General features: G+C 52.3%; 1 protein-coding gene across 1 annotated transcript in view; it reads right to left on the bottom strand.

Annotated features, from left to right (window-relative positions):
• Nucleotides 1–1,200: 1,200 nt before the first annotated feature.
• GLP1R (glucagon like peptide 1 receptor) overlaps nucleotides 1,201–25,501 on the bottom strand; it is a 41,031-nt gene continuing 16,730 nt past the window's right edge. Inside the window, exons 4-13 of the mRNA XM_024983855.2 lie at nucleotides 22,847–22,965; nucleotides 22,407–22,513; nucleotides 18,427–18,580; nucleotides 17,403–17,562; nucleotides 12,745–12,805; nucleotides 12,148–12,217; nucleotides 11,943–12,031; nucleotides 11,475–11,613; nucleotides 10,546–10,587; nucleotides 1,201–6,890 (exon numbers count right to left, since the gene is read on the bottom strand). Of these exons, the coding sequence (XP_024839623.1) occupies nucleotides 6,723–6,890; nucleotides 10,546–10,587; nucleotides 11,475–11,613; nucleotides 11,943–12,031; nucleotides 12,148–12,217; nucleotides 12,745–12,805; nucleotides 17,403–17,562; nucleotides 18,427–18,580; nucleotides 22,407–22,513; nucleotides 22,847–22,965 (1,109 nt within the window). The 3' untranslated portion in view covers nucleotides 1,201–6,722. The remainder of the gene's footprint in view (nucleotides 6,891–10,545; nucleotides 10,588–11,474; nucleotides 11,614–11,942; nucleotides 12,032–12,147; nucleotides 12,218–12,744; nucleotides 12,806–17,402; nucleotides 17,563–18,426; nucleotides 18,581–22,406; nucleotides 22,514–22,846; nucleotides 22,966–25,501) is intronic.

Raw genomic sequence — 25,501 nt, 5'->3', positions numbered from 1 at the left:
GAGGATAGTAACAGAAGACCCTGGGTTGGGGCAGGGGGATTCCTGCTCCTTGGGGAATGTCAGCACTCTTGGCAGATGAGTGAGATCCTTCACAAATTCTGTGTGGAACTCACTTATCCCCACCGGTGGGGATCCATCCCTGGAATGTGGCTTCATATCACATGTGAACACAGATGGGTCTGGGGGCCAGGAATTCTCACTTATTTCCTCCAGGGCTGGCCCTCAGCAGAGTGGGCAGCTCTGCTTGCGCTTTCTTTAGGCTGGAGCTAAGCCCTGTTAAGCCACCGTGCACCCTTTCCCTGCATCATTGTGACTGTCATGTCGCAAAAATGTGGTGGTCATTACTGGTTTGGGCAGGTGTTTTCCTGGGGGTTGGCAAGGGAGAGGAACCCTCCTGGCTCCATCTTGCTCCTGCTGAGTGGCAGAGTAAAGACCCAGAAAGATGAGACTGTCAACAGAGGAGGGAAAGAGGCTGAAAGCACCATTGGTACAGACAACTCAAACACAGATGTTCTGCCTGCACGTCTCAGGAGCTGGCTGTATCTGTAGTTTGCTCTCAGACTCAGATTTAGGACTATTATGCCTGAAAGGGACAATTCCCACAGCTTGTCTAAAAGAGAGCTGTGTTTACGGAGACATTTGGATAAGTAGTGTAGTGATCTTTAAGCCGGGGGTTGGGGGGGGGGGGAAGGGGGGGGTGACTGAAATGGTGGCGGGCTTAGGGAGAACCTGCAATTCCCCTGCTCTTCTGTGAGAGCGAGTCACAAATTAGGGGAAAAGTTCATTTTTCCAAAGATGAATCTGTTAACGGGCAGCTCTATTCAAATTCTGTGGCCGCTTCGCAAACACGGTTTGTGCTTTTTTTAAAAGATGGATTTAATGGACTGAGTTCATTTAGACAGGAGATCAAATGAATGAGCAGAATTAGAATGCACATCCATTTGGCTGCCAGTCATTGTGTAAGCCACTCGACCACCCGACTTCTCTAATTAAATGATATTGCAGTCCCTGCAGAAAGGCTTCGATGGATAAATTAGTACTTGGTAAGTGCTTTGAAGATGAAAATCACGATATGAGTAATGAGCCAGAATTTTTCCTCCCCTGGGGCTGGAAATGGCATCTTTTGTGTTTTCCTGCTACACTGTGAGTCACCTGGGTTGACAATGCAGGAAACCTCCCCCCAAGGAAGAGCAGGAGAGACACAGTAAGGACAGGTTTTTATTTGACTTACAAGGCAGATTAGGAGAGAGTGTGAATCCATTCGCATCTGTACATGAATTACATGCCGTACACATTTGCTACCTGTAGTCACGGGTCATATTTTACATGAGTTTATATATTAAGAAATCGCATGAAGATTACCTTGTTTAAACATTCATGAAGTACAACATCCCCCAAGAGAACTGAAGACAGAAATTCCGTTTCGTCCCTCCCGAGAGCTTCACTCACCTTCCTCTTGGTGCATCTCAGCTCTGCATCCACCACCCCCTGCTGCAAAATGTTCAGGCTTATCTGCTCTGAGGGTATGATGATTATTTTTAGTGGGAGAAGCTTAGAGGAAATGCAGATTTGGAAGTAACGCGTGAACCATTTGGCAAGGTCGAGCCCTGTCTGTCAGCTACGAATCTTGCCCCTTCCTGACTACTCTCACTGGCTCCCCTTGCAGAGAAGCCTCAACACCTAACATGTTGTATGTTCCAAACTTGGCTGAGAGCTCCCCCCACCCCCACCCCCTGCCAAATCCAAATATTCTCATTTATATATATATATTTTTCTCCCAGATTGCACTGACGCAGAGATAATCAGTCACACTAGATTGTCTGGGCTGTGAGAGCTGTGACAGGCCCCATCAGGAAAGGTTGCTTAATCCCAATTTAAGTTAGGATCCACGCTACTGGCTGCAGCCCTCCTTACTGCACTAGAGTGCAGGATGCGGTATGTGACTTCAGCCCTGACTGTGCCCCACTCCTAGCTGTACCCCGAAATTGGTCACAGTCAAGAGCATGGCACTCCTGGCACAGCTGGTGGGCTCACCTCTTACCGGTGGGCTCACCTCTTACTGATGCAGCCAAGGAGAAGCGTGGGGAGCCCACTGCAGGGACGGGAGGTGAGAGGGGGTAAATGTTGTGCTGGGGAAGAGGTCGGATGCTTCAAGGGGAGAATGTTCCCTTGCTGGATGAGATCCCAAAAAACCGGCTAGAATGGCAGAAGGGGAAGAGGGAAAACTCACTCCTCAGATAGACTCAGATACAGGCCAAGTCCAAAAGACTTAGAGAGTTAATTGGAAAACAATTATACTTATCTGCTTCCTGCCAATCTGTATCCACAGACAGAGCAGAAGTAATTATAGATACCGTGGATACACTGTGGTGTTAAATGTTTCAAATTATACTGCTTAACAACGCTTCCTTGATAGGGCCCTCAGCGTGGGGGAGCGGAGAGCTGCTTTGAGTCAGCAGATAACTCCACGGGGGCATGGTGATGCTATCTGCAGAAGTTTCTCACATTGGGTCATGTTTTTCCCCCAAGAAAACTTGCTGCAGCCAAGAAAAGGAAAAAAAAAAAAAAAGAATTGATACTAATTTGGTTTCTGTTGTGTATTTAGCCTGTCATTCATATAGCTGTCTTAGCGGAGGGAGCCGACATGTCTTTTATAGCTTTTGGCTCCTCGCTCCTCGGAGGAGCCAAAAGCAGGGTCAGCACTGTGGATTAGAATCAATTCAGTGGGGGGAAAATAAACCTTCGGAGTGTATCTTGCCTTCCCTGAGCACGTCGCAGGCATTAGCAGTAATGGGAGCTCTGTCTGTGCATGGAGAGAAAGCATCTAGCTCAGGCTCCCACCATTCTCGCCCCCCTGCTGTGCAGTCCCCTGACCTTCACAGTGGGGAGGGGGAATGATTCTGGATTCATCTCTAACTTTATACTGCTATGCACAGGAAAAAATACACACACACACACACACACACACACACACACACACACATACAGTCTTCTAGAAGAAACAGAAGAAGAAGTAGGGACAGGAGCTGCTGAAACATGGCCCACACAGATAAGGTAACCAAGCCTTTGGGGACCTGTATGTGAACCGACTCTATTTGCCCTCGATGGCAGCTGTGCCACCTTTTCCAGGCTTGCTGCTGCTGCTGCTAAGTCGCTTCAGTCGTGTCCAATTCTGTATGACCCCATAGACGGCAGCCCACCAGGCTCCCCCATCCCTGGGATTCTCCAGGCAAGAACACTGGAGTGGGTTGCCATTTCCTTCTCCAATGCATGAGAGTGAAAAGTGAAAGTGAAGTCGCTCAGTCATGTCTGACTCTTAGCGACCCCATGGACCACAGCCTACCAGGCTCCTCTGTCCATGGGATTTTCTAGGCAAGAGTACTGGAGTGGGGTGCCATTGCCTTCTCTGTCCAGGCTTGCTAGTCTTCTCCAACTTCAGGGAGTACTAGAGAGGCAATGCTGAGGGTCAGGTTGTTAGGTCCTTCTTTAGGTTCTTTTAGTCCACTCTGCAGGGCTATCAGAACACACAACTTCTCAAATGAGCACAGGTGCATCGGGAAAACACTAAGCTAACCCATTAAAAGAGTGCTGGATTTGCTCTCTGGAATGGCTCCTTGCTGCTTCTGTGTACACTTGAGCTCTAATGCATTTCATTTCTTAATTTGAAGACAAGGATGAATGCGGTACGTGGAATGACAGCAAAGCACACCCTCCCCTCTTCTCAGGGGCATAAATCACTGAAACGGCACCTGAGCCAACCGACTTGTCTCTTTTGCTGCTGTGTTTTCTCTTTAACAGAAACTCCACACAACACTGCCAGCTTTCACCGAGAGTGTCCTGAATGGCCATTTCTATTTTTCATCTATCCTTTCCAGAGGCTTCATTGGACTGGAAGGCAGAAGTTGGCCTGGGTCCTCTCCCAGTTCAGCCACCATCTAGCCCTGTGACCTTGGGCAGATCACCTCTGTAAGCTTCCCTCCTCAATTCTCCAGATCAGAGCAGTGAGATGTCCGGGAGCTTTCCCTGCTGAGTCTCTGAGAACTCCACTGCTGTACTCTCCAGCATAAAAGTGCCTTGAGGCGACTGCAAATCATGCCTGCAAATCAGGAAAGCTGCTCTAAAGGGAAGGCAACCTTGCAATGTAAGTGGTTTGTCTCAGTTCTGTGGTTTAGCTGCTCCAAAGATTCAGATGAAAAAGATAAATTGACATGGTTTAAGCCCCTCACAAGGTCAGTGGGGAGCTGGCCAGAGTGCTGAACTCAGCTTCTATTCATGACAGTCAGACCTGGCTACACTGCTCACACACACAGCACCTTACCCTGCCCCAGGACAGAGGCAAGCAAGAGTTTTCTCAGCAAGCTCCAGACTTTGGGCACCAGGCATGTAAACAGCCAGAGGAATTTCTGAGCACACTGCATTCAATCGTTCCCAGATCTGTTAGAGAGCTATATTTAGCTTGGGAATAGCTTTGGAGAGAGTGCACTGCCACTCAAATGAATATTAATAGTGCGGGTCTTAGAGCAAAGAAAATATTTCTTCAGTTCAGCATCTGGTATGTATCTGACAAGGAAAACACTGCTTGGTGTTAAAAGGCTTGGGGCAATTGGGGTGTGATGAGCACTCTGCAACTAGGAATCAGTACCCGTTGGGAAAAGAACTTAGAGCATAAAACCAAATTGTCTGAGCTTCCTTCCCAAGTGCCTAACTAAACACTTTCTCCCTACAATCTTTCCCCTCAAAAATTTATTTCTTGAAAATAATATTAATTTGTCTCTTCGTTGTTGTACAGTTTATTAATGATTCTCAAAAATCTTCCAGTTTACCCAAAATGGAAATACTTGCACCAGAGCTGGACCCCACCCAATCAAACCCACCAGTGCTCTCCTCACCCTAGCCCCCCTCCAAAGAGCAAACCAATGCCGATGGGGCTGTCTGCCCTCCTGACTGGGGAGGCAGGCATGTCCCCACCCCCGGCTCTCCACATTTTCTCAAAGAGGCAGCCTGCACAAATCCTTTCTTTAGCCTGAGGTTCAACTTCCCTATTAACATAGACACAACACTCCACTGAAGCTGAAGTATAAGAGGTTTTCTGCTTGATGTGTTTTATGTCCCATTATTATTTTCCCTGCACATCCTGTGCCTCTCGGAGGGGCAGAGGAGAGTGTGTCTGGCACAAGGCTCTGCGGGAGGGTTCCTGCCACTCAAAAATAGGAGGGAGAGATCAATTCCCTTAGGAATTCATCCAAAGACTCTCCCTCTGCCCTCCCAGAAGATGTGAACTCCCAAGGGTTCTCTCCTGCTCTGTGTTCTATACCTATGAACTCAGTTGCCAGCCTCTGTGGCATGGCTGTTCCCCTTCTGTCTGGGTCTCTGCAGTGGTGCTACATGTCTGCTTTTCCTCCGTGGCTAGATTGAAAGGTTTTGCCTAAGCTTCCCTGAGGCTCATTATTTATGGGATGAGATTGGAGGCAGGGTGAACATTAAGTACCTCAAAGCATGGATGAGTCAAATTAATAACTACAGTACAACCCCAAACAACACCAAAACCATCACTGTGGTTTACTGCTTGTTTCTACCAGTTGGGAAAATTCAGAATTTCATGTTTGTGCAGACAGAAACTATTCACAGCAAAGACAGAGAAATGAGCAAAGTATATACATGCTCCCACGTTGGGGGAATTTCACAGGGAAGTAACCAAAGGGATGGGAAGCCCACCCCCATGGTCATAGTGGGGACTGGTAGAATTCCTGGAAGAGTCTCTTTTTGGTCACACCCCCTAAAGTTAAGACAGCGCATTCAAACACCCATGCAAGATAGGTAATCCGGTCACAGGTAAAAAGTATTTCCATGGAGAGGGGCAGGCTGTCTGTCTCTCTGTCTCGGCGCCTGTGGGTTCCCAACAGTAGAGAGTAATCTACAGTCCCATCAGGGACATTCCTAAAGTCCCCTAGATGAGCCCCACAGGATTCTTGAGCATCTCTAGAATATGAGTCAGAGCTCACACCCAGGGCTGGACTCCTCCACAGTGAACCTGCCCTGGGAGCAGGCGCCAAAGCAACTCAAACACCCAAGGAAGAAGTGGGAGCCAGAAAGGGGAAACTGTGAGGCACCTTCTCGATGTTCATTCTCAACACCACCCCCATGACCACTTCTAGAAATCGCTACTGGAGGGTGGGCAGTGAGACGAGGGGCCAGAGGAGGGGCAACAAGCCTGTGCCCAGCGTCCCTTAAAGAGGAGGCAGGCGGGGGTGGTGATGCCAACCGGAGGCAGGTGGAGTCGGCTGGCGTTACCCGAGCTCCGTGTTTAGCTGAGGTCATATCCGCCTCTTGCAGAACCATGTTCTCTTACAAGGCCACTAATAAGCCATTGACCTTGAGTTTGAGTCTGGGGCTGATGTTCTTCTCTGGGGGAACCCCAGGGGCCTTGTGGCTTAACGAGAAGAAATCCTCCTTGTTTTAGCAGCAATTGCTTTTTCCTCTCCACCCGCCACAGTGATCAAATTAACAGGTTGCTTCTCCTCGGAATAAAATGTGTCCTCAGGTCCCAGGAGGCACTGCCCATTTGCCTGTCTGATGGGCTCGGGACAGGAACGCAGGGAAGTAGTGTGTGTGCCTCTGGTGCTCCCCCAGCCCCCTGCCCCCCAGTCCCTGGGAGAGTCTCTCCCACCTGGGGTGGCCGCCCAGGCCGGCAGTGAGACCACAGGGAGGGAGGCGCCTGAGTCTCAGCTGCAGGAGGTCTGGCAGGAGGCTGCGTACACGCTGCTGCCTGCTGTGGCCCCGCAGCTCAGGCTGCTGGTGGGACACTTGAAGGGCTTCATGCTGTTCTCCCTCTGGACGTGCAGGTGCTCCAGCTGCCAGCGCTCCCAGCTCTTCCGGAACTCCATCTGGACCTTCCGCGGGGAAAGGAGGAAAGCAGAGGCCATCAGACAAACCAACTGCCCACGAAATGGCCCCATGATTACATTAGGAGGGGAGGGAAAAAAATCCAGTGCATTATATTAAGAGACACAAGTCAAGGGCTTCGGGCACCTAAATTAATATCCCCATAAAATTGTTTCTTCTCGTCTCCTATTTTCTGGCTCTTCTCAGGAGGGAGACGGGCTTTGCTGATCTAATTGGTCTCTTGCATCTCTAAACTCTTGTGACTCAGCTAAGTACCTTTCACAATCCATCACAGTATCAGTTGGCGGAAGAGAAGGAGTGACAGAGAGATGTGGGGAGAAGGGAGGTGGAGAGAGAAGAAAAGGAGAAGAGAGAGTCTGACTTCAGGGCCCTCTTGGACGACTGAGAAGAGGGACAGCCTGCCCTGCCCCTCACGGTGTCAACACCAGACCCTCTAAACTCCCCCAAGGGCTTTCATCCTGGCTCCAGGACGGAAGGGCAGAGGAGCTGCGGAGAATGAGGCTGGGACTAGAAGCAGCCTGAAAGAGCAGGCTGCGGATAAGGACTTCTCAGCCTGGATTTGAACTAATCCCAGCCAGGAGCTGGACTCAACCCACAGAGGGTGCAGCCCAGGTGAGTTCGGCCAAGCAGAACTGCTGCCGTGCTCAACTCAGCAGAACTCAGCCCTCCCCATCAGCAAGAGCCTTCTCAAGAGGGTGGAAGCTTGGAGCCCACGTGGTTAGAGCAGAAAGATACAATCCAAGTAACACTGCAGAGCCCCAGTCCCTTGAGGGCTGTGGCGATGCTGCGGCTGGCTCCTGTGATTCCAGTCCCCCAGAGAGGCTGCTGGAAGCTGTACAGCCAGCCCAGGGCATCCAGAGAGCTCAGCCAGCGGACACGCCTCTACATCTGCTTTCCAGAGCTTCTCTGATGCACTCCACACGTGCCACCAGAACTCCTCACACCAGAGTGTCTGGGGCCCAGGCCCGCCCTCTTGGGCTCCATCCAGCAGGGTGGCCAGCTGCCAGCAACTGTGGGTACGTGGCTCACTGCCAACATCCCATGGGTCCCTGTGCAAACACCCCCCTTCTCTTCCCGCAGGGCTGCCATCCATCTCACTAAGCCCAGCAAGGTGCTTGGCATGGCCACATGCCTATCCCTTAAAAGAACTTTATCTGCACTGAGTGAAGCTGAGATGGCCCAGAGCCTGCCTGCCAGGATGGTCCCCGGGTCCCGGGCAGCACCTCCGAGCCTGGGCTGGGGTAAGGGAGGGAGGCTGAGCAGACACCACCCACTGACCATGGCTCTTTGCCAGCTCACTGCCTGGGTGAGTGAGTGTGATGCGTGTGTTGATAGCTGGCATGACGATGCCTGAGTCCTGCAGTGGCCTCTGCTTGTGTAGCCGCAGGAAGGCCAGTCTTGTGGCTCAGCCCTTCACTGGGAAGATGAGAAGAGAGACGGCCAACTGAGGCACATCCCTGGGAAGCCAACTCAGGGACTAGAGAGGCCTCACAGATACAGGGAATTGGACAGGATTGGGACTGTGTCCCCCTCTGCCTCCCTCTCCCTCAGCCCTTTCCATGAACCTCTGCTGCGCTCCCCACCCCAATGACAATTGTCATTAGAAACCATCATTTACAGGGCACTTACTATATCCCCAGTATTCACCATAGATTGTTAACTTTCACAGCAACCCTGTGAGGCAGCTCCTTAGTCCTTGCTTAAAGGTAATGAAGGGCTTCCCTGGTAGCTCAGACAGTAAAGAATCTGCCTACAATGGAGGAGACCTGGGTTCCATCCCTGGGTTGGGAAGATTCCCCAGAGAAGGGAATGGCAGCCCACTCCAGTATTCTTGCCTGGCGAATCCCATGGAGAGAGGAGCCTGGCGGGCTATAGTCCATGGGGTCGCAAAGAGTCGGACACGACTGAGCAACAAATACTTTCACAAAGGTAAGGAAACTGAGGGGCAGAGATTTAAGTATTTCTCCCAGTCTCAGCCAGGATCTGACCCTAGATCTGGGCTGACTCTACAGCCAGGCTCCTAACCCTCCGTCTCCTGCCACTTGGACTATTTAGGCCACGCTTGTTTCTGCCGTGTCTCCCCCATCTCGGTAGGTACCCCACGAGAACTGGGACCACATCCTCCTCTCAGAGCTTGCACAGTGCCCGGCATAGAGCAGGTACTCCATACGTGTTCTCTCAATGAGCCAAATGAATAAATGACTAAACGAGCACCGAACATCGGGTTCCTTCTTCTACTGAGCTCTCATGATCCAACAACGAAGACGACAACACACACCCTGGGCTCCTGGCGCTCCCGCCAGCACGCTTCCTCACTCTCAGGTGGCCCTCATCCCTGCCTCCCAGGTCCCCGGGCCGGGCACCACGCCAGGCTCTGGGGTTTGGGATGAGTTGGGGGGGGGTCACACAGCTGGGCAGGAGCAGAACCGGGACCAGCACTTGGGCTCCTGAGTCACCAGAGCCACAGCAAAGCCACCCCCGGGCCTCCTCCCCTGTGCCCATGCCCTGCCCGCTGGCAGCTAGTGCAGGCCTTGGTGGCCACACAGGCCCAATGCCAGGGTCACAAGTATCCGGTATTGCTATGGCAACCCTGGGTCTGGAGAACAGCTCTTACGGACAGAGGGCTCAGCCCAGGAACCACAAGTGCTTGGTGACATGTCTGTCCGTGTGTCCAGAGGAGCTGGGCCCGAGACGTCTGGGGATGGTTGAAAGGAACCAGGCGGTGCGCCTGAGCAAGGCAGGTGCTCTGGGCCCTCCGAGCAGGGTCTCTTGGACCCCATGGCACCAGCCTGAGGGGAGAGGTCAGTGGGGATCTGGGCAGCAAGACCCCCCTGCTCCCACCCCAGCCACCAATAATCCACTGGAGGAGCAGACCCCCTTTCCCGTGGTGGATGGGGCTCTGGCCTATACATATTGAAGGTGCTCTCTCTCTCTCCAGGAAGAATTCATCCCAATCCCGACTCTGCACTATTTCCAGGCCAGACCTGGAGTGTGTCTCTGACTGTCTCTGATCTTCAACGTTCTCACGTGAGAGAAATGAGAATCTCGAAACCAGACTTTCAGCAGGAAAGCTTTTTGGGGGGAGGCAGAGACAAGCAAATGAGACGGTGGTTTTTAAGGCGCCAAGAATGTGCCTTGTAACAGTCACCACCCTTTACATCACCTGGAATTTTCCCTGCCCAGCCCTATTTGTTCCCTCAGGGCCTCAGTGCTCGAGATCTGTGATCTACTTGTGGGTGCACATGTGCGCAAGTGCACACGCATGGGCCCACATAAGACATCTGAGGACTGGGGGCCAGTTTCTTATATTTCTGCACCCCCACTGACATTCACACCCCACCTGCCCCACTCCCACCCCCAGCGTCAAGAGGCTGTGTCATGTGTACATGAGGCTGTGTCTTCCCCAAGCTCATGTGTATGTTAGGGCATCCTGTCCACGCACGTGTGTGTGTGTGTATGTTGGGTGGGGGAAGAGAGAGAGAGGGTGATGGAACAACACAGGGACAAGACACCCCCTGAGCGCCGGTGCCTAGTGGGGTGAGTAGCGATTGCAGCTGAGAAGCCTGGACAACCCCACTGGACCATCCAGGACAGCCAGTGTAGCAGCCCCACCAGGAGTCCACGTCCCTCCACAGGCCTTACCTCGTTGTTGACAAAGCAGTACAGGATGGCCACCATCAGCCCCTGGAAACAAGAGTCTTGTCAGCAGGAGGAAGAGGAGGGAGGCGCCCTGCAGGCAGGCCTAGTCTGAAGCTCCAGGGGGCCCCAGCCTCAGCATCTCCCTCCTGAGACTGGGCGGCCAAGGCAGGCCCAGGCATGGGGGTAGTGGGTTCCTTCTCCTTTCATTTCCAGAGGAATGAGGAGGCCCCTTGCTCAGAAACTGCAGAATTTCTTCAACTAACCTCTCCTGGAAGAGGCCCAACCTGAGAAAATACACTTACCACATGGAACTTTCCCTGCTCGGCACTATTCGTTCACTCAGGAGCCCCAGTGCTCCAGATCCGTGATCTGTTTGTGTGTGCGGACATGTGCGTCCGTGCACACACACGGGCCCACACAGACATCTGACGGGTTAGGCCAGTTTCTTACATCTCTGCACCCCTGTTGATATTCGACTCCCCACCCCCAGCAACAGCTAATACTAGTGGAGAGGCTCAGTTCTCAGCTTTGGAAACTACGTGACCTGGAAATCTCGTTTTAACATTGCCGAGCCTCAGTTTCCTCCTCTGTAAAATGGGAGACTCCGGCATACTGCCTCGTATTCTGGGAGGATGAGCTGCACAATGTCTGTAAAGCACCCGCCACCAACAAGCAGCCCAGGGAAGGGATGGCAGGTGCTATGCCAGGCTGGGTGCCCAAGGTAACATCCAGGAAGGCTTCTTATCCAGTGCGCTCACAGAGAAGACTGGGTAGGTGTCAGGGTACCTGGGACTCTGGCTCTGCTCTAACCACGTCCCCTGGGGAAGGGCCGCTTTCAGCCCAGGCCCCGGGCTGCCCCTCGGTGGTGCAGGCTGGTCTCGCCCCGCCCCCACCCTGGGACTTCTGGACTGGGGCCCCTGCCGCGAGGTCACCTGGAAGGAGGTGAAGGAGAGCTCCGTGAACAGCTTGACGAAGCGCAGCACTCCCCGGGCGTGCTCGTCCATCACGAAGGCGAAGATGACCTCATGCGTCCCCAGCAGGGGGATGAGTGTCAGCGTGGACTTGGCGAGCCTGCGGGGTGGGGCAGGGACATCACTCTGGACCTCTCTCATGGACTCTGCTCCCCCGTCAGTGCTCCCAGCGCCCACCAAGGCCTGGCATCTGGGTCACAGAACCCTCCCCCACCGAATACCCTGGGACGGGCTGCCTGGAGGGGAGGAAGTAGAGGTGGAGACAGAAGCCCAGGAGCTGCTCAGGTACAGGGGTGAGACAAGACTTGAGGGCTCAAGCCAGGCCTGGCTGGAGGAAGAAAGGGCACATAGGGATCAGCACCCAGGATCTCCCTCTGTGCCCGAAGGCAGGGCTCAGCGTGCCCGACAAGGGAGACTCCGCTACGTCACCTGCACTTGATGTCTGTCTTGCACATGAGGTTGGCCTGCAGTTTGGACACCACAATGCAGATGACCCGGACGAAGATGAGGAAGTTCACCTGCAGGGCAGAGGGGAGGGCGACTGGAGGCCCTCTCAAAACGCCCTCGCGACCCCGTCCTCCCTTAGTGCCCGGGCCCACTGCAGCTCCCACCGCCTGCCCACAGCATCACTCACCCCGATGGCGAAGAGGATGGGCAGCCGGATTATGAGCCAGTAATTCATGTTGGAGTTCCTGGTCCAACAGCTGGAGCGGAGAGAGACACACAGGCCCCGGCTTGGGCACACAGAGCCCCCAGCTCCCAGTGCAGGCACCGGGCAGCCCCATACACAAGGGCATGCAAAGTCACACACACACACACACACACAGCCACACAAACACTGCCACCAGGAGTCACCCGACAACTCACACACACACACACACACACAGTCCTAAACACACACAGATACACACAGCCCCTTCATGAACCTCCAATCACAGTCACATGCGTCCTCACCTTCACACACAAATAACAGGAACATTTCACTCACAGTTGTCACAGGAAAGCCTAGGGGACATCACCTACCCCCACAGACCAGCACCCTTGTCATCATCAAATCCAGGGAGGGGGAGGGTGGGGGATTGCAGAACTAAATTCATAAATTTAGCTCCTGGTGCCTCAGTTTACCCTCCCAAGAGGCAGTAACTGCACACCCCAGGGGCCAAGGAATCCCATAGGGTTTGAGAACGGTGACCTCAGCACACGCCTCAGCCCCTCGGAGCAGGACACTCACCCCTCGTCCTCATAGAGGTACTTGACGATGCCCCAGGGGATGACAAACAGCAGGGGGACTCCTAAGAGGGTGGGGGAGAGAGAGGGCAGAGGGGCTGGCAGGCCGGAGCCCTGCCCGGCACACCCAGAGGCCCCCATCCGGGCTCTCCCACCTCCAGCCCTGCTCCTTGCCTGGCCCCGGCCACGTTTTCTAACAGGTACGGAATTAGGCTGGCATGGGTGCTTCAGAGAAGCGGCAGCAAGAGCCACCCTTCCCAACTCCCCACACTCCTCCCTAGAGAGCGGTCCCCACCACATGGGCACCATGACTTTCCTCACAGTCCACCCCCTCCCATGACTTTCCTCACAGTCCACCCCCTCCCATGGGCCAGGGGCCAACTCTTTGATGCCACCCACCCCTGCCTGGGCCCACACACCCATTTCAGTCAACTTCTATAGCACTGAAAGCCTCTCCAGGTACCCACCCCAATCCCCATGCAGCTGCCCGTGGCTGGGTGGAAGCCTGGAGCAGAGACAGGAGCCCCGTCCTTGACAGCAACAGCCCAACTGACCATGCACAGTGGCCACAGCGACACCAGCTACCGCAACACTGCCCACATGGACGAGGCAGGGTAGTGTGGAGACGGCCTCTAGGAGGACCCCCAATCACCCCACCCCTGGTATTCACACCTGGGTGCGGTCCACAGTGGATCCAGATTGGTCTGTGTGACCAACATACAGCAGAAGTGATGGCATGCCATTTCTGAGATTAGGGTAGAAAAGGTCTTCAAGACTGTAAAAGGCAGGTCTTGGGCTCTTTCTCTCTTAATCTGGTCACTTGCCCTGGGGGACACCAGCTGCTGGGTCATGTGGGCACTCAGAGAGCCCACTGTGGTGAGGAATGGAGGCCTCCAGCCAACAGATAGCAAAGACCTGAGCTTCCTGCCAACAACCTCGAGAGTGAGCTTGGAAGTGGATCTTCTGATCCATTAAGCCTTGAGATGATAGCTTCCCTGGCCAACAGCTCCATGACACCTCTCTTGGAGATCCTAAGCCTGAGGCAGGCAACTCAGTTGAACCTGGAATTCTGACCATAGAAACTGCAAGATATAGTTGGTGTTTTACATATCTAAGTGAGAGGTCCTTTGTTACACAGTCATAGGTAACTAATACACTGGCCCCTAGTTCCTTAAGCACAGAACCTAATTCATCTGCAGGGCCTCAGTGACCATCTCACTCTGGAGTTCAGTATATGTTCGCTGACTTTCGATTGGACTGTCAGACTTTGCTGTTGGTCCAGTGATTAAGAATCTGCCTGCCAATGTAGGGGACACGGGTTTGATCCCCGGTCTGGGAAGATTCCACATGCTGCGGGGCAACTAAGCCCGTGGGCCACAACTACTGAGCCTGCACACCTAGAGCTGTGTTCTGCAACAAGAGAAGACACCGCAGTGAGAAGCCCGTGCACCACTAGAGTAGACCCTGCTCACCGCAACTGAGAAAGCTGGTCTGTGGCAACGAAGACCCAGCACAGCTGGGTCTTTAAACACTTAAAAAAAAATTTTTTTTTTAAATTGGATGGTCCATCCTCATGTGACCGACGAGGAGCTGCATCAGCAGCTAAACAGGCCACAGGTGGGACTAGAACACAGGACTGCAATCCCACCGCCTAATGGCTCTCAGCACCAACTCCGTCTAAGCCTGTCTCTGTTGGTGCCTCTCAGGGATGGAGATGTGGGTGTCCCAGAGGGATAAGAGAGTGCGTCTAAAGCTGCGTGGCCAGGATGTGTGTGAGGTGGTGGCGGGGAGTCCATGTGTATGCATGTGAGGCTTCGGGAAGCACATTTCCAGGGCAGAACCCACTTCATCACCTTTCCTGCTGCCATCACCCACATCCTCAACACACGGATGTCCACTCAACAGCAGCTACCGAGCAGCTTGCACTCCCGGAGCAACTGTACTTGACTGTGCAGATGGTCAAGCATGGAGGAAGCAACTGGCTCATGGCTGACCAGCACGGTCATCAGATAGCCTTCTCCTTAGCTATTTATTTTTACATAACCCAGCATCCATGTTGCTTTAGTAACAGGCCTTCATGAGACTGGACAAGAGGCAGACAGCTTCCCAAGGCTCCAGCACATAGCACCGAGTCTGTCACATAGAAGATGCCCAGTGAAAATGGAATGAATGAAGTGAAAGAGTCAGTGTATCAGTGAGACAAGGGAAGCTGTCCAGGCAAGAACAGGCCAATGCCCTGAGCCACACACACATCTGGACACCCCTGTCTTCGACATCCCCAGCCCCCTGCTGGCCTTTTTCTGAGACCCTACCCCACGACAGGGGAGCTCACTCATGTTAAAAACCAGACCTGGTGAACTTCATTCATGCATCAGCATCTCTTTAACGAAGTCTTAAAAAAAATGCACGCACAGCTCTGCCGCTTGCAAACATTACACACTCCCTGCTGGCTTCATCTTTCTCCCATTTAGAAAATCAACAAGACAGGCTGGAGAAAAAGGCTTGAATGAAGACACAGTCTGGCTCCGAGAAGTGATGATTTCCTCGTGTGTCACATGCCTCCCCCGAGAGGCCTCCTTCTGGTGGGTTATGGGGGTGTCCAGCCACCCGTGGACAACAGCAGAGGCTGACATGCCTTTTGGGGATTCCCGCGCTGTATCAGCATCTTAATTTTAATTCCTGCATCTGCATATGAAGCTAAAAGGTGTTTCCCAAGCATCCCACTTGCGCCGAGAGCCTCCTAGCATCACAGCAGAGCTCTAGGCTCTCAGTGACTCTGTCTGTCCTTCTGTCTTTGCTCCTCTGTCTCTCTGTATCTCCCCATCCCAATTCCTCAAGAAAAGGATGATCTGAGTGAGAAGAGGGGGTCCCCTTGGGTCCTACCCTTCTGCTCCCTCAGACTCTGGGTCCCAAGCTGGGGCATGAGGTGACGGGAAAAAGACTGGAGCCCCCTCCCCCACTGCCCCCTCCCCCACTGCCATACTCAGAGACACACAGGAACACTGTATGTCCCCTCCCCCACTGCCCCACTCAGAGACACACAGGAACACTGTATGTCCCAGCCCCCAAAGTCTCCACCCACCATCCATGCACCTCTGCACACATCACACCGTTCCGTCCATTGCTTCCGCCCTCAGGTCACCATGGTGACAGCACTCCAACGCTGATGCTATTTCCCAGAATGGACAGAAACAGTCCTCCACTCTGAGGACCGCCTTCCCGGAGCTCCCCTTCATGGCCTAACTCCACCCACCCCTCCAGTTGGCTGCAGGGCTCTTCAGCTTTGCCCACTGCCAGTCTGATGCCCCTGCAGAATGAAGAGGCCTGGGAGGGGAGGAAGCCAAGCAGGGAAGGGCTGGGCTCTGGTGGAAGAGGGAAGGAAGGGTAGGAGGGAAGAGCAGTACACTGAGGGCAGGCCCACCTGCCCCCTGCGGGGACCTGAGTTTGCTCGGCTGGGCCCTCAGGGGCTAGAGAAAACCTGGCGGGACAGGCAGTGGGGCCCAGGGTCTGCGAGTCGGGAGGCCTGGGCCCAGCGCCTGCTCTCTACAGCCTTGCCCTCAGGACACTGATCAAAGCCCCTTTCCAGATGCTCTTCTGCAGCAGGGCTATGGAACAAAGTAGCCAAAGAGCATCATCAACAAGGGATGAAGTCTGAGGATGGGGCAGGGCGGCCGAGGGGAACCAGAGAGAGCCCAGAGCCAGGAACCCAGGGCACTTCCCAAGGAGGCGGGTGGGACCAGGCACAGCCTAGCAGGGGCTCAGGGGAAAGAGCGAGTATGGGAAAGGGGGAAATTAAGGGGGGAGCATGGAAATGGGAAGAGAGTGGGTCCCATTCTGGTGTGAGAGGCCCAGAGGCCTGCCCACTCCTGGCTCCATCCCAGGTGGGTGCCCGAGGGCCCCTCCAAAGGAAGTGTTGTTGCATCTGTTTCTGGGGTAGAGGGTGGAGGTCGGGGGTGGAGGCTAGTAGGGGGTGCTGCTAGGATGGGTGCCTCAGCCCTGCCCCACCCCACACCATTCTCATTGGAATCCCATGTGGAGAGAGGCAGAAGCACAACCAGAAATGTTCCAGCAAAAAAAAAAGACACAGTGGTTCTTGGCAAACTTTTTTGGCTAGAACATTTCCAGCTGGGCTCCAGGCACTTCCGGGGTCTACCCTTTGCTCTGCTGGCTTCCGGCTGACCCTCTCCCACTCTCTCACTCAGCTCAAAGCCCTCCGTCTTCTTCGTCAAGTGACAGAGCCACGCGCCTCAGCCCCACACCCAGGGACCCCCACCCTGAGACCCAGGACTGTCTATTTCCCTCAGGGCTGGGGTGCCCAGGACTGGGTGTGGGGCTCTGTCCCCCAAGGGTCTTAGGGGCCAGGATCTTTGAGACTGGTACCATGACGGCCAATGGTGTGTGTCGTGTATTTGGCCAGAGAGGTGAAGGCCTCTGCTTCCTTTAAGGGGGGAGAGTCACGCAAAGGCAGAGAGGCTGGACGATGACTTGACAGTACCATCGGCAGCAAGTCCTGTGCCCAGAAGGGGGTTCTCCAAGGGGGCCCCACCCCGTACCGGGTGGCCCCCTGGGTAGCCTGAAGGCAGCAGCTCCAAGAGGGATCAGGGTCTCCCACCCGCTGCGCTCAGTCGGGGTAGGGGTGAGATGAAGGGCGGCGGGCCTTACCCCAGCCAATGCTCAGGTAGAGCCTGAAGACACGCTGCTCGGAGAAGACGGACAGGGCCAGCAGCGAGTACAGGTACACCCCCTCCACCAGGAGCCAGTAGTAGTTGGCTGCCACGCAGTACTGCATGAGCAGGAACACCAGGCGACAGCCCAGAGACTCCTGGGGGCAGAGGAAGGGTCCCCAGGGGACAACAGCTTGGCCCCTGCCTCTCTTGACCCCTCTCCTGGTCCCGCCCCAGCTGCTATCCTGCCAGAGCAAATGCAGGATGACACAGCTGACACCTTCCCGCCCGGACCAGTGCTAAGACCCTGACCTGCTCTATCTAGCTCATGGGGTCCTCACTATCCTGGAGGAAGGAAACTAATTTTCCCCATACGGGTGAGAAAACTGAAGTTCAGAGAAGTAAATAACTTATGCCTGCAAACAAGTAAGTGGTAGAACTGGAATTCAAACCCAGGTCTGTTTCCAAAAACCACTCCCCGGAGTCAAACGGTACCCTCTCTTTGGGCAGGGCAGTCTCCCTCCTCAGACTAGAAGCTCCCCAGGGTGCACTGCCTCTCCCATCAGACTGGACCGGGGGACTCTGCAGAGTGGACAGCCTCTCCCGTCAGACTGGGGGCTTCCCAGGGTGGACAGCCTCTCCCATCAGATGGGACTTGGGGTTCCCTGGGGTGGACAGCCTCTCCCATCAGACTGGGGGCTCCCCAGGGTGCACTGCCTCTCCCATCAGATGGGAATTGGGGTTCCCTGGGGTGGACAGCCTCTCCCATCAGACTGGGGGCTCCCCAGGGTGCACTGCCTCTCCCATCAGATGGGACTTGGGGTTCCCTGGGGTGGACAGCCTCTCCCATCAGACTGCGGGCTCCTCAGGATGGACCGCCTCTCTCATCAGACTGAGGGCTTCCTGACGACCAGGTCAGAGCAGCTCTTGCCTTCCTCTGTGCCAGGCCTCAGTGGGGTAGGGAAGCCTGCCCTTCACAGATCATCCACCCTCCCCAATCCCTCCCTGGACACACCACATACCTGGTAGGAGAGGAGCCCGTCCCACTGATGCTGCTGGGCGGCTGTGCTGTACATCCACTTGAGGACCGTGTCCTTGATGAAGACGGACAGTGCTCGGAGGATGAAGGATGCAAAGAGGTTCAGATGGATGTAGTTCCGGGTACAGTGCAGGTGTCTGCGGGAGAAAGCAGGACCTTCCCTGGCACGATGACTGACAATTCTGCTCCATGAGCCCTGGTTCTCAGGCATGTGTCGGTCCCTGGGACTATGCTCCTGTCTTTCTTCCTCCAAGATGCCCTCATTTCCCATAATCTTGAAAATCCTTTGGATTTCACGTCCTGCCTATCCATGAAGCCTTCAGCGGTGTGGTGACTGCCAACCCACCCTCATCTACATTCTATCCTTTTCTCTGCAGCATCTTCCCTTCTACAAAGTCACGTGTAACCCAAGCGATCTGTAGGAAGACCACTTTTCCCACTGGGGACTTGCTTGGCTTCCTGATGACAGCCCATGTCTAACATGCCTCCAGGCTGCCTTACAGTGACAGATTGGGGCTAAGCACGTGGCAGGAATTCAAAAAGTACTGGATACAACTTCAATATCCTTTTGTGTAAAAACAAACGGAAAACATGAGGACACTTCTTTACCCAATAAGGGCTGTCCAGCCAAACAAGCAGCCAACCTCATTCTTAACTGAGAAATTTTAAAAAGATTCCCTTTAAATCAGGAACAAAATAAGGATTATCTAGCTGTAAGGTCTACTTATATCACATCTACTCAACTTTGTACTACAAATCCTAGCCACTGTAAGAGGGCAAGGGGAAAAATGGATAAGAATTGGAAATAAAGACACAAAATTGTCACTGTTTATAGATGATCTTCACAGGAAATCCAAGAGAATCAACACACAAAGTATTAGAACTAATCAGAGTTCATTCAATAAGGTTGCTGATATGTATGTTTATGTACGTCAGCAATAAACAATTTAAAAGTAAATTTAAAAATTCATTTGCACTATTTTAAATTAGTACCTGGAAATAAATCTAACAGAAGATGGCACAATTTCTATGGAGCACACAGGTAAAGCTTGCTTAAAATAATTAAAGAAGACTCAAATTAATGGAAGAGTCACCAGATTCATGGATAGAGGCCCTATCTTGAAAGTGTTGATTCTCTTCACATTAACCAATAAATTCAATTCACTCTAATAAAAATTCCAACAGTGTTGGTTTTTCTTTTGATGGAATTTTTAAAAACTTATAAAGAAGAACAAAGCGATTCAGCTATGCATTTCATGTATCTGTTCTTTTTCAAATTCTTTTCCCAATTAGGTTGTTATAGAATATTGAACAGAGTTCCATGTGTTATACAGTAGGTCCTTGTTGGATATCCATTTTGTTTATTTATTTTTATTTTTCTGGCCATGATGTATGGTATGTAGGATCTTAATTCCCCAACCAGGGATCAAACCAGGGCCCCCTGCATTAGAAGAACGGAGTCTTAACCACTGGACCACCAGGGAAGTCCCAGTTATCCGTTTTAAATATAGCAGTGTGTACACGTCAATCCCAAACTCCCTAACTATCCCACCCTTCCTCCCTGGTAACCATAAGTGCTCTAAGTCTGTGAGCCTGTTTCTCTTTTGTAAATAAGTTCTGTTAATCAATTATGCTCCAATATAAAATGAAGAGTTAAAAAAACCAAAACTTATAAAGAGAGTCAAGGGGACTTCCCTGGCAGTCCAGTGATTAAGACTCTGTGGTTCAAATGCATGGGACATGAGTTCAATCCCTGGTTGGGGAAACTAAAATCCCACATGGTATGCAATGTGGTAAAAATAAATTACATTAATTTTTTTTAAAAAGAAGAGCCAAGGGCCAAGAACAGACACTCCTAAAGAATCACAATGTAGGGCCCCTGCTGTAAAAAAATAAGATTTTCGAATGAATCTAAGTAGTTAAGGCACTGTGGTTATCAACAAAGGGACAGGTAAGTAGCCCAATGGAAAACAATCCAGATGACAGAGATCCACCCAGGTGTAGATAAGGCTTGCCATGCAGCAGAAGCCAGGGGTGGAAAGGGGGCTATCCATAAGTGGTCCTGATGCAATTAACTATATGCATATGTGGAAAAATGAAATTAAATCTCTTATTTTCACTATAGACAAAAATAAATTCCAGGTTCACCAAAGAGCCATAAGGGATGTGTAAAACTTATGATGCTAGGATAAGGAAAGATTTCTTAAGACCATAAAGAAATTTGGCCTTTGGGGGAAAAATTTGATAATTTTTTTTATCAATTGGAAAAATGAATTTTTATTAATTTATAACACTCATGAATTATGTTTATCAACAGAATTAGATACTTCATATATTTCATTCTATTAAAATTAAGACTTTTATTTATCAGTAGAATCAGATACATTGATATATTCCATTCCTGTAAAATTATTAAGGCACCATAGAGTAAGTGAAAAAATAAACCACAGGCTGAGACAACATATCCTGGATTATTATCCATAATATTTAAGGAATGCCTAAAATCAAAAGAAAAAGCCAAATCAGCCAATAAAAAAGTAAGCCAAGGATATGAACAAGCAATTCACAGAATGAAACATAAAAAGTCTGGTAGATCTCTCTAGGAATCAGTGATATGCAAATTAAAATCATAATGAAATACTTCACACACTTCAGATTAGCAACAATTAAGTCTGAAAAATAGGAAATATTGGTGAGGATGTTAAGCCAAGGGAACTCTCATATATTACCAGTAAGAGGGCAAACGGGCCTGACCACTTTGGAAAACAACTTCACAACACCTAATACATTTGCAGCAGCACGTCGTATTCAGACCAGGCACTTCTACTCAGAGGCATGTGCCCCTGGAGCCACGCACAGGGGGTCATGGGTAAGCATGTTCATCTTAGCAATGTTTATAATTGAGAAAAGAAGAAGAGAGAAATGCCTCAAATGTCCAGTAAAAGGACAACAAATAAACTGCAATATATCATACAATGGAGTGATGGTTCAAATGAATGAAACAGAACCACCTGTATCATTTGTGAATGAACCTCACAAAAATACAACATCAGGCCAAAAATAACACTGATGCCCAACATGCCATTAAAGGTACGCAAGATCCATGCTATATGGTTTTATAGATACTTAGAAATGCAATAAAAGTATAGAGAGAGGCATCAGAATTATAAGCAGCCACAGAGGAGTTCCCTCTGGTGGGGAGGAAGGGTGATCCTGAGAAACTTAACCTTGCCACTGGGCTCTAGTTCCTGGGCTTCGGGGTGTGTGTGCACAGGTGATTACAGTCCCAGACACTGTATTTTCAGATCTCTAAACGTTTCCTAATAAAAGGGGAGACTATTCTTGAGTGAATGTATTTACGGCGCACTGACTGTGTGCCCAGCCCTGACTGTGCCAGAAGCCACGGGGACGCAGGAGGAATGTCGCCTCTCCTGCTCCTGCTGGCTGGTGTCCTGAGTTCCCAGCCCTCAGAATTCCTCCTGCCCTTGAACCTGGCCCTCCTGGCCTACCGCCATCAGTGCAGAGGGCGTGGGAAGGGCCTGGTACTCTGAAAGGAATGGGTAGACCTGGGGAAGAAATTTTCCACGGGAGCTGACAAACTCCAGAGAGCAGAATCGCTAACCCGCTGAGGTCTCCTAAAATCATACTGAACTCCCCCTCATTTGAGACATAGGCTCACGGGAGAGGACCTCCTCTCCTCCCATTATCCACCGTGAAGGCCTCCGGCATGTGTGCATGTGTCTGCTTTTCCTTTTTTTTTTTATTATTACATGCATACATGTACACGGTATAGATTAGCTTAAGTACACAGTGCTGTGGGCTCTGTTTTCAACCTCAGAGTCTACGGTGTGGCCTCGCTGGACATCTCTTAGGAGAGGACCCTGCTATGCTGTCACTTCAGTTTGGTGCCCCCTCCTCTATATGGGGACAGAGCGACGGGTCAGGCGGAAGCAGCCCCCTTACCTGAAGCCCAGGAGGATGGCCGAGGCGATGACCAGCGCAGAGAAGGAGAGCGCGTAGCCCACCGTGTAGATGACATAAAGAGACAGGAGCTGCTGCTCCGGGGAGCTCTGTGTGCACACAGGGGACAGGGCATACAGGGGGCGCCCACGACCCTCCTCTCTCACAGCCTGCTTACCCGGGGGGATGGGGAAACTCAGCCCCACTGGGATCCCGGAACTGAGGAAGGGAATCACCTATGGTAACGGTCCCCGGATTTCAAGGACCTTGTTCTAAGGCCAGAGATGTGAACACACACCACCTGTGTCCAGAAGGTGTGGTGAGCAAAGCCCCAGAGGCAGAGGGGTGGGCAGGTGGAGACAGACCTACCCGCCAGATGGCCCAGGTCCCTGCTCCCATGAAGTTGGCCCCCTGCTGCCCCCTCCCTCGCCTCCTCAACTCACGCGGTCCCCTCGCTTGGAATCCTCACACTCGGACAGGTCCCTCCAGGGCAGGCTTGAGTTGTCTTTATGCAGCCACAGGCCGTCCGCGGTGCAGAACCGGTAGACATGACCCTGCAGCACTGGGGCGGAGACACGGGGTGAGCCTCGGCCCGAGGCCACCTGCCTCGCCCCCTCCCCACCTGGGGGTCGACCCTCTGACCCCTCCACACACACACACACACACACACACACACACACACACACACACACGCTCGGGTCTTCCTCTCCTGCCACGTGTCCGTTTCACCCAGGAACAGAAAAGGTCACAAAGGGGACCTGCCCAGGCCCTGCCTCAGCCTTTCCTCTTAGCCACCCTGGAATGCAGTTTGATGAACCCACACTTTTGAGATAAGGCCACACCATTTCCAAGGCAGAGGAACCAGAGATCAAATTGCCAACATCTGTTGGATCATTGAAAAAGCAAGAGAGTTCCAGAAAAACATCTACTTCTGCTTTATTGACTATGCCAAAGCCTTTGACTGTGTGGATCACAATCAACTGCTGAAAATTCTGAAAGAGATGGGAATACCAGACAACCTGACCTGCCTCCTGAGAAACCTGTATGTAGGTCAGGAAGCAACAGTTAGAACTGGAGATGGAATCAACAGACTGGTTCCAAATCGGGAAAGGAGTACATCAAGGCTGTATATTGTCACCCTGCTTATTTAACTTATATTCAGAGTACATCATGAGAACTGTTGGACTGGATGAAGCACAAGCTAGAATCAAGATTGCCAGGAGAAATATCAATAACCTCAGATACGCAGATGACACCACCCTTATGGCATTAAGTGAAGATGAACTAAAGAGCCTCTTGATGAAAGTGAAAGAGGAGAGTGAAAAAGTTGGCTTAAAGCTCAACATTCAGAAAACTAAGATCATGGCATCTGGTCCCATCACTTTATGGCAAATAGATGGGGAAACAGCAGAAACTGTGACAGACTTTATTTGGGGGGGCTCCAAAATCACTGCAGATGGTGACTGTAGCCATGAAATTCAAAGACACTTACTCCTTGGAAGAAAGTATGACCAACCTAGTCAGCATATTAAAAAGCAGAGACATTACTTTGCCAACAAAAGTCTGTCTAGTCAAGGCTATGGTTTTTCCAGTAGTCATGTATGGATGTGAGAGTTGGAGTATAAAGAAAGCTGAGCGCCGAAGAATTGATGCTTTTGAACTGTGGTGTTGGAGAAGACTCTTGAGAGTCCCTTGGACTGCAAGGAGATCAAACCAGTCCATCCTAAAGGAAATCAGTCCTGAATATTCATTGGAAGGACTGATGCTAAAGCTTAAACTCCAATACTTTGGCCACCTGATGCGAAGAACTGACTCATTTGAAAAGACCATGATGCTGTAAAAGATTGAAGGCAGGAGGAGAAGGGGATGACAGAGAATGAGATGGTTGGATGGCATCACCGACTCAATGGACATGAGTTTGGGTAAACTCTGGGAGTTGGTGATGGATAGGGAGGCCTGGCGTGCTGCAGTCCATGGGTCGCAAAGAGTCGGACACAACTGAGCGACTGAACTGAACACACCATTTCCATGTCCCTGCCTCAAATCTCACTCAGACAAGGCTCAGTGCTGATGAGCTATGGCCTTGGCAGACCCACAGCCATCCCTGAGATTTCTGATTCTTGGAACTCAGGGCCACCTCCTTGGGCAAAGTAGACCTCAGCTATAAAGTGGCCACAGAGCTCCTGAGAGAAAGAGACACACCCCTTCCCTGAGGGAGCCCCAGTCTGAAGGGAGACACAGCCCCACCTCAGGGAGCCCCAGTCTGAGGGGAGACACAGCCCTGCCTCAGGGAGCCCCAGTCTGAGGGGAGACACAGCCCTGCCTCAGGGAGCCCCAGTCTGAGGGGAGACACAGCCCCGCCCCAGGGAGCCCCAGTCTGAGGGGAGACACAGCCCTGCCTCAGGGAGCCCCAGTCTGAGGGGAGACACAGCCCCGCCCCAGGGAGCCCCAGTCTGAGGGGAGACACAGCCCTGCCCTCAGGGACCCCCAGTCTGACGGGAAACACAGCCCCATCCTCAGGGAGCCCCAGTCTGAGGGGAGACACAGCCCTGCCCTCAGGGAGCCCCAGTCTGAGGGGAGACACAGCCCTGCCTCAGGGAGCCCCAGTCTGAGGGGAGACACAGCCCTGCCCTCAGGGACCCCCAGTCTGACGGGAAACACAGCCCCATCCTCAGGGAGCCCCAGTCTGAGGGGAGACACAGCCCCTCCTCAGGGAGCCCCAGTCTGAGGGGAAACACAGCCCTGCCTCAGGGAGCCCCAGTCTGAGGGGAGACACAGCCCTGGCCTACGGAGCAGCAGTCTGAGGGGAGACACAGCCCCGTCCTCAGGAAGTTCTAACCTGATGGAGGAGACCCAGTCCTATTGTCAAAGATCACCTGATTTAAAGGAAAACATAGCTAACGGCAGAGATACAGTCCTTAGAGACCCTCTGTTCAAAGAGGGGGAGAACTGGCTCCTCCCTTCAAGTAACTCCAAGTAGCCGGAGACAGAGGCTGTCCTCGGAGACCTCCCAGTCTGAATGGGGAGCCCCTGTCCTCCAGGAGCTCCCTGTCTGAGAGAGGAAGGAAGCACAGTGCCTGACTTCAGAGAATCAAGAC

This window comes from Bos taurus, chromosome 23, assembly GCF_002263795.3.
Source record: "Bos taurus isolate L1 Dominette 01449 registration number 42190680 breed Hereford chromosome 23, ARS-UCD2.0, whole genome shotgun sequence".
Classification (NCBI taxonomy): Eukaryota; Metazoa; Chordata; class Mammalia; order Artiodactyla; family Bovidae; genus Bos; species Bos taurus.
The sequence above is the reverse complement of the archived record's forward strand: the minus strand, read 5'-3'. Positions and strand labels throughout refer to the sequence as shown.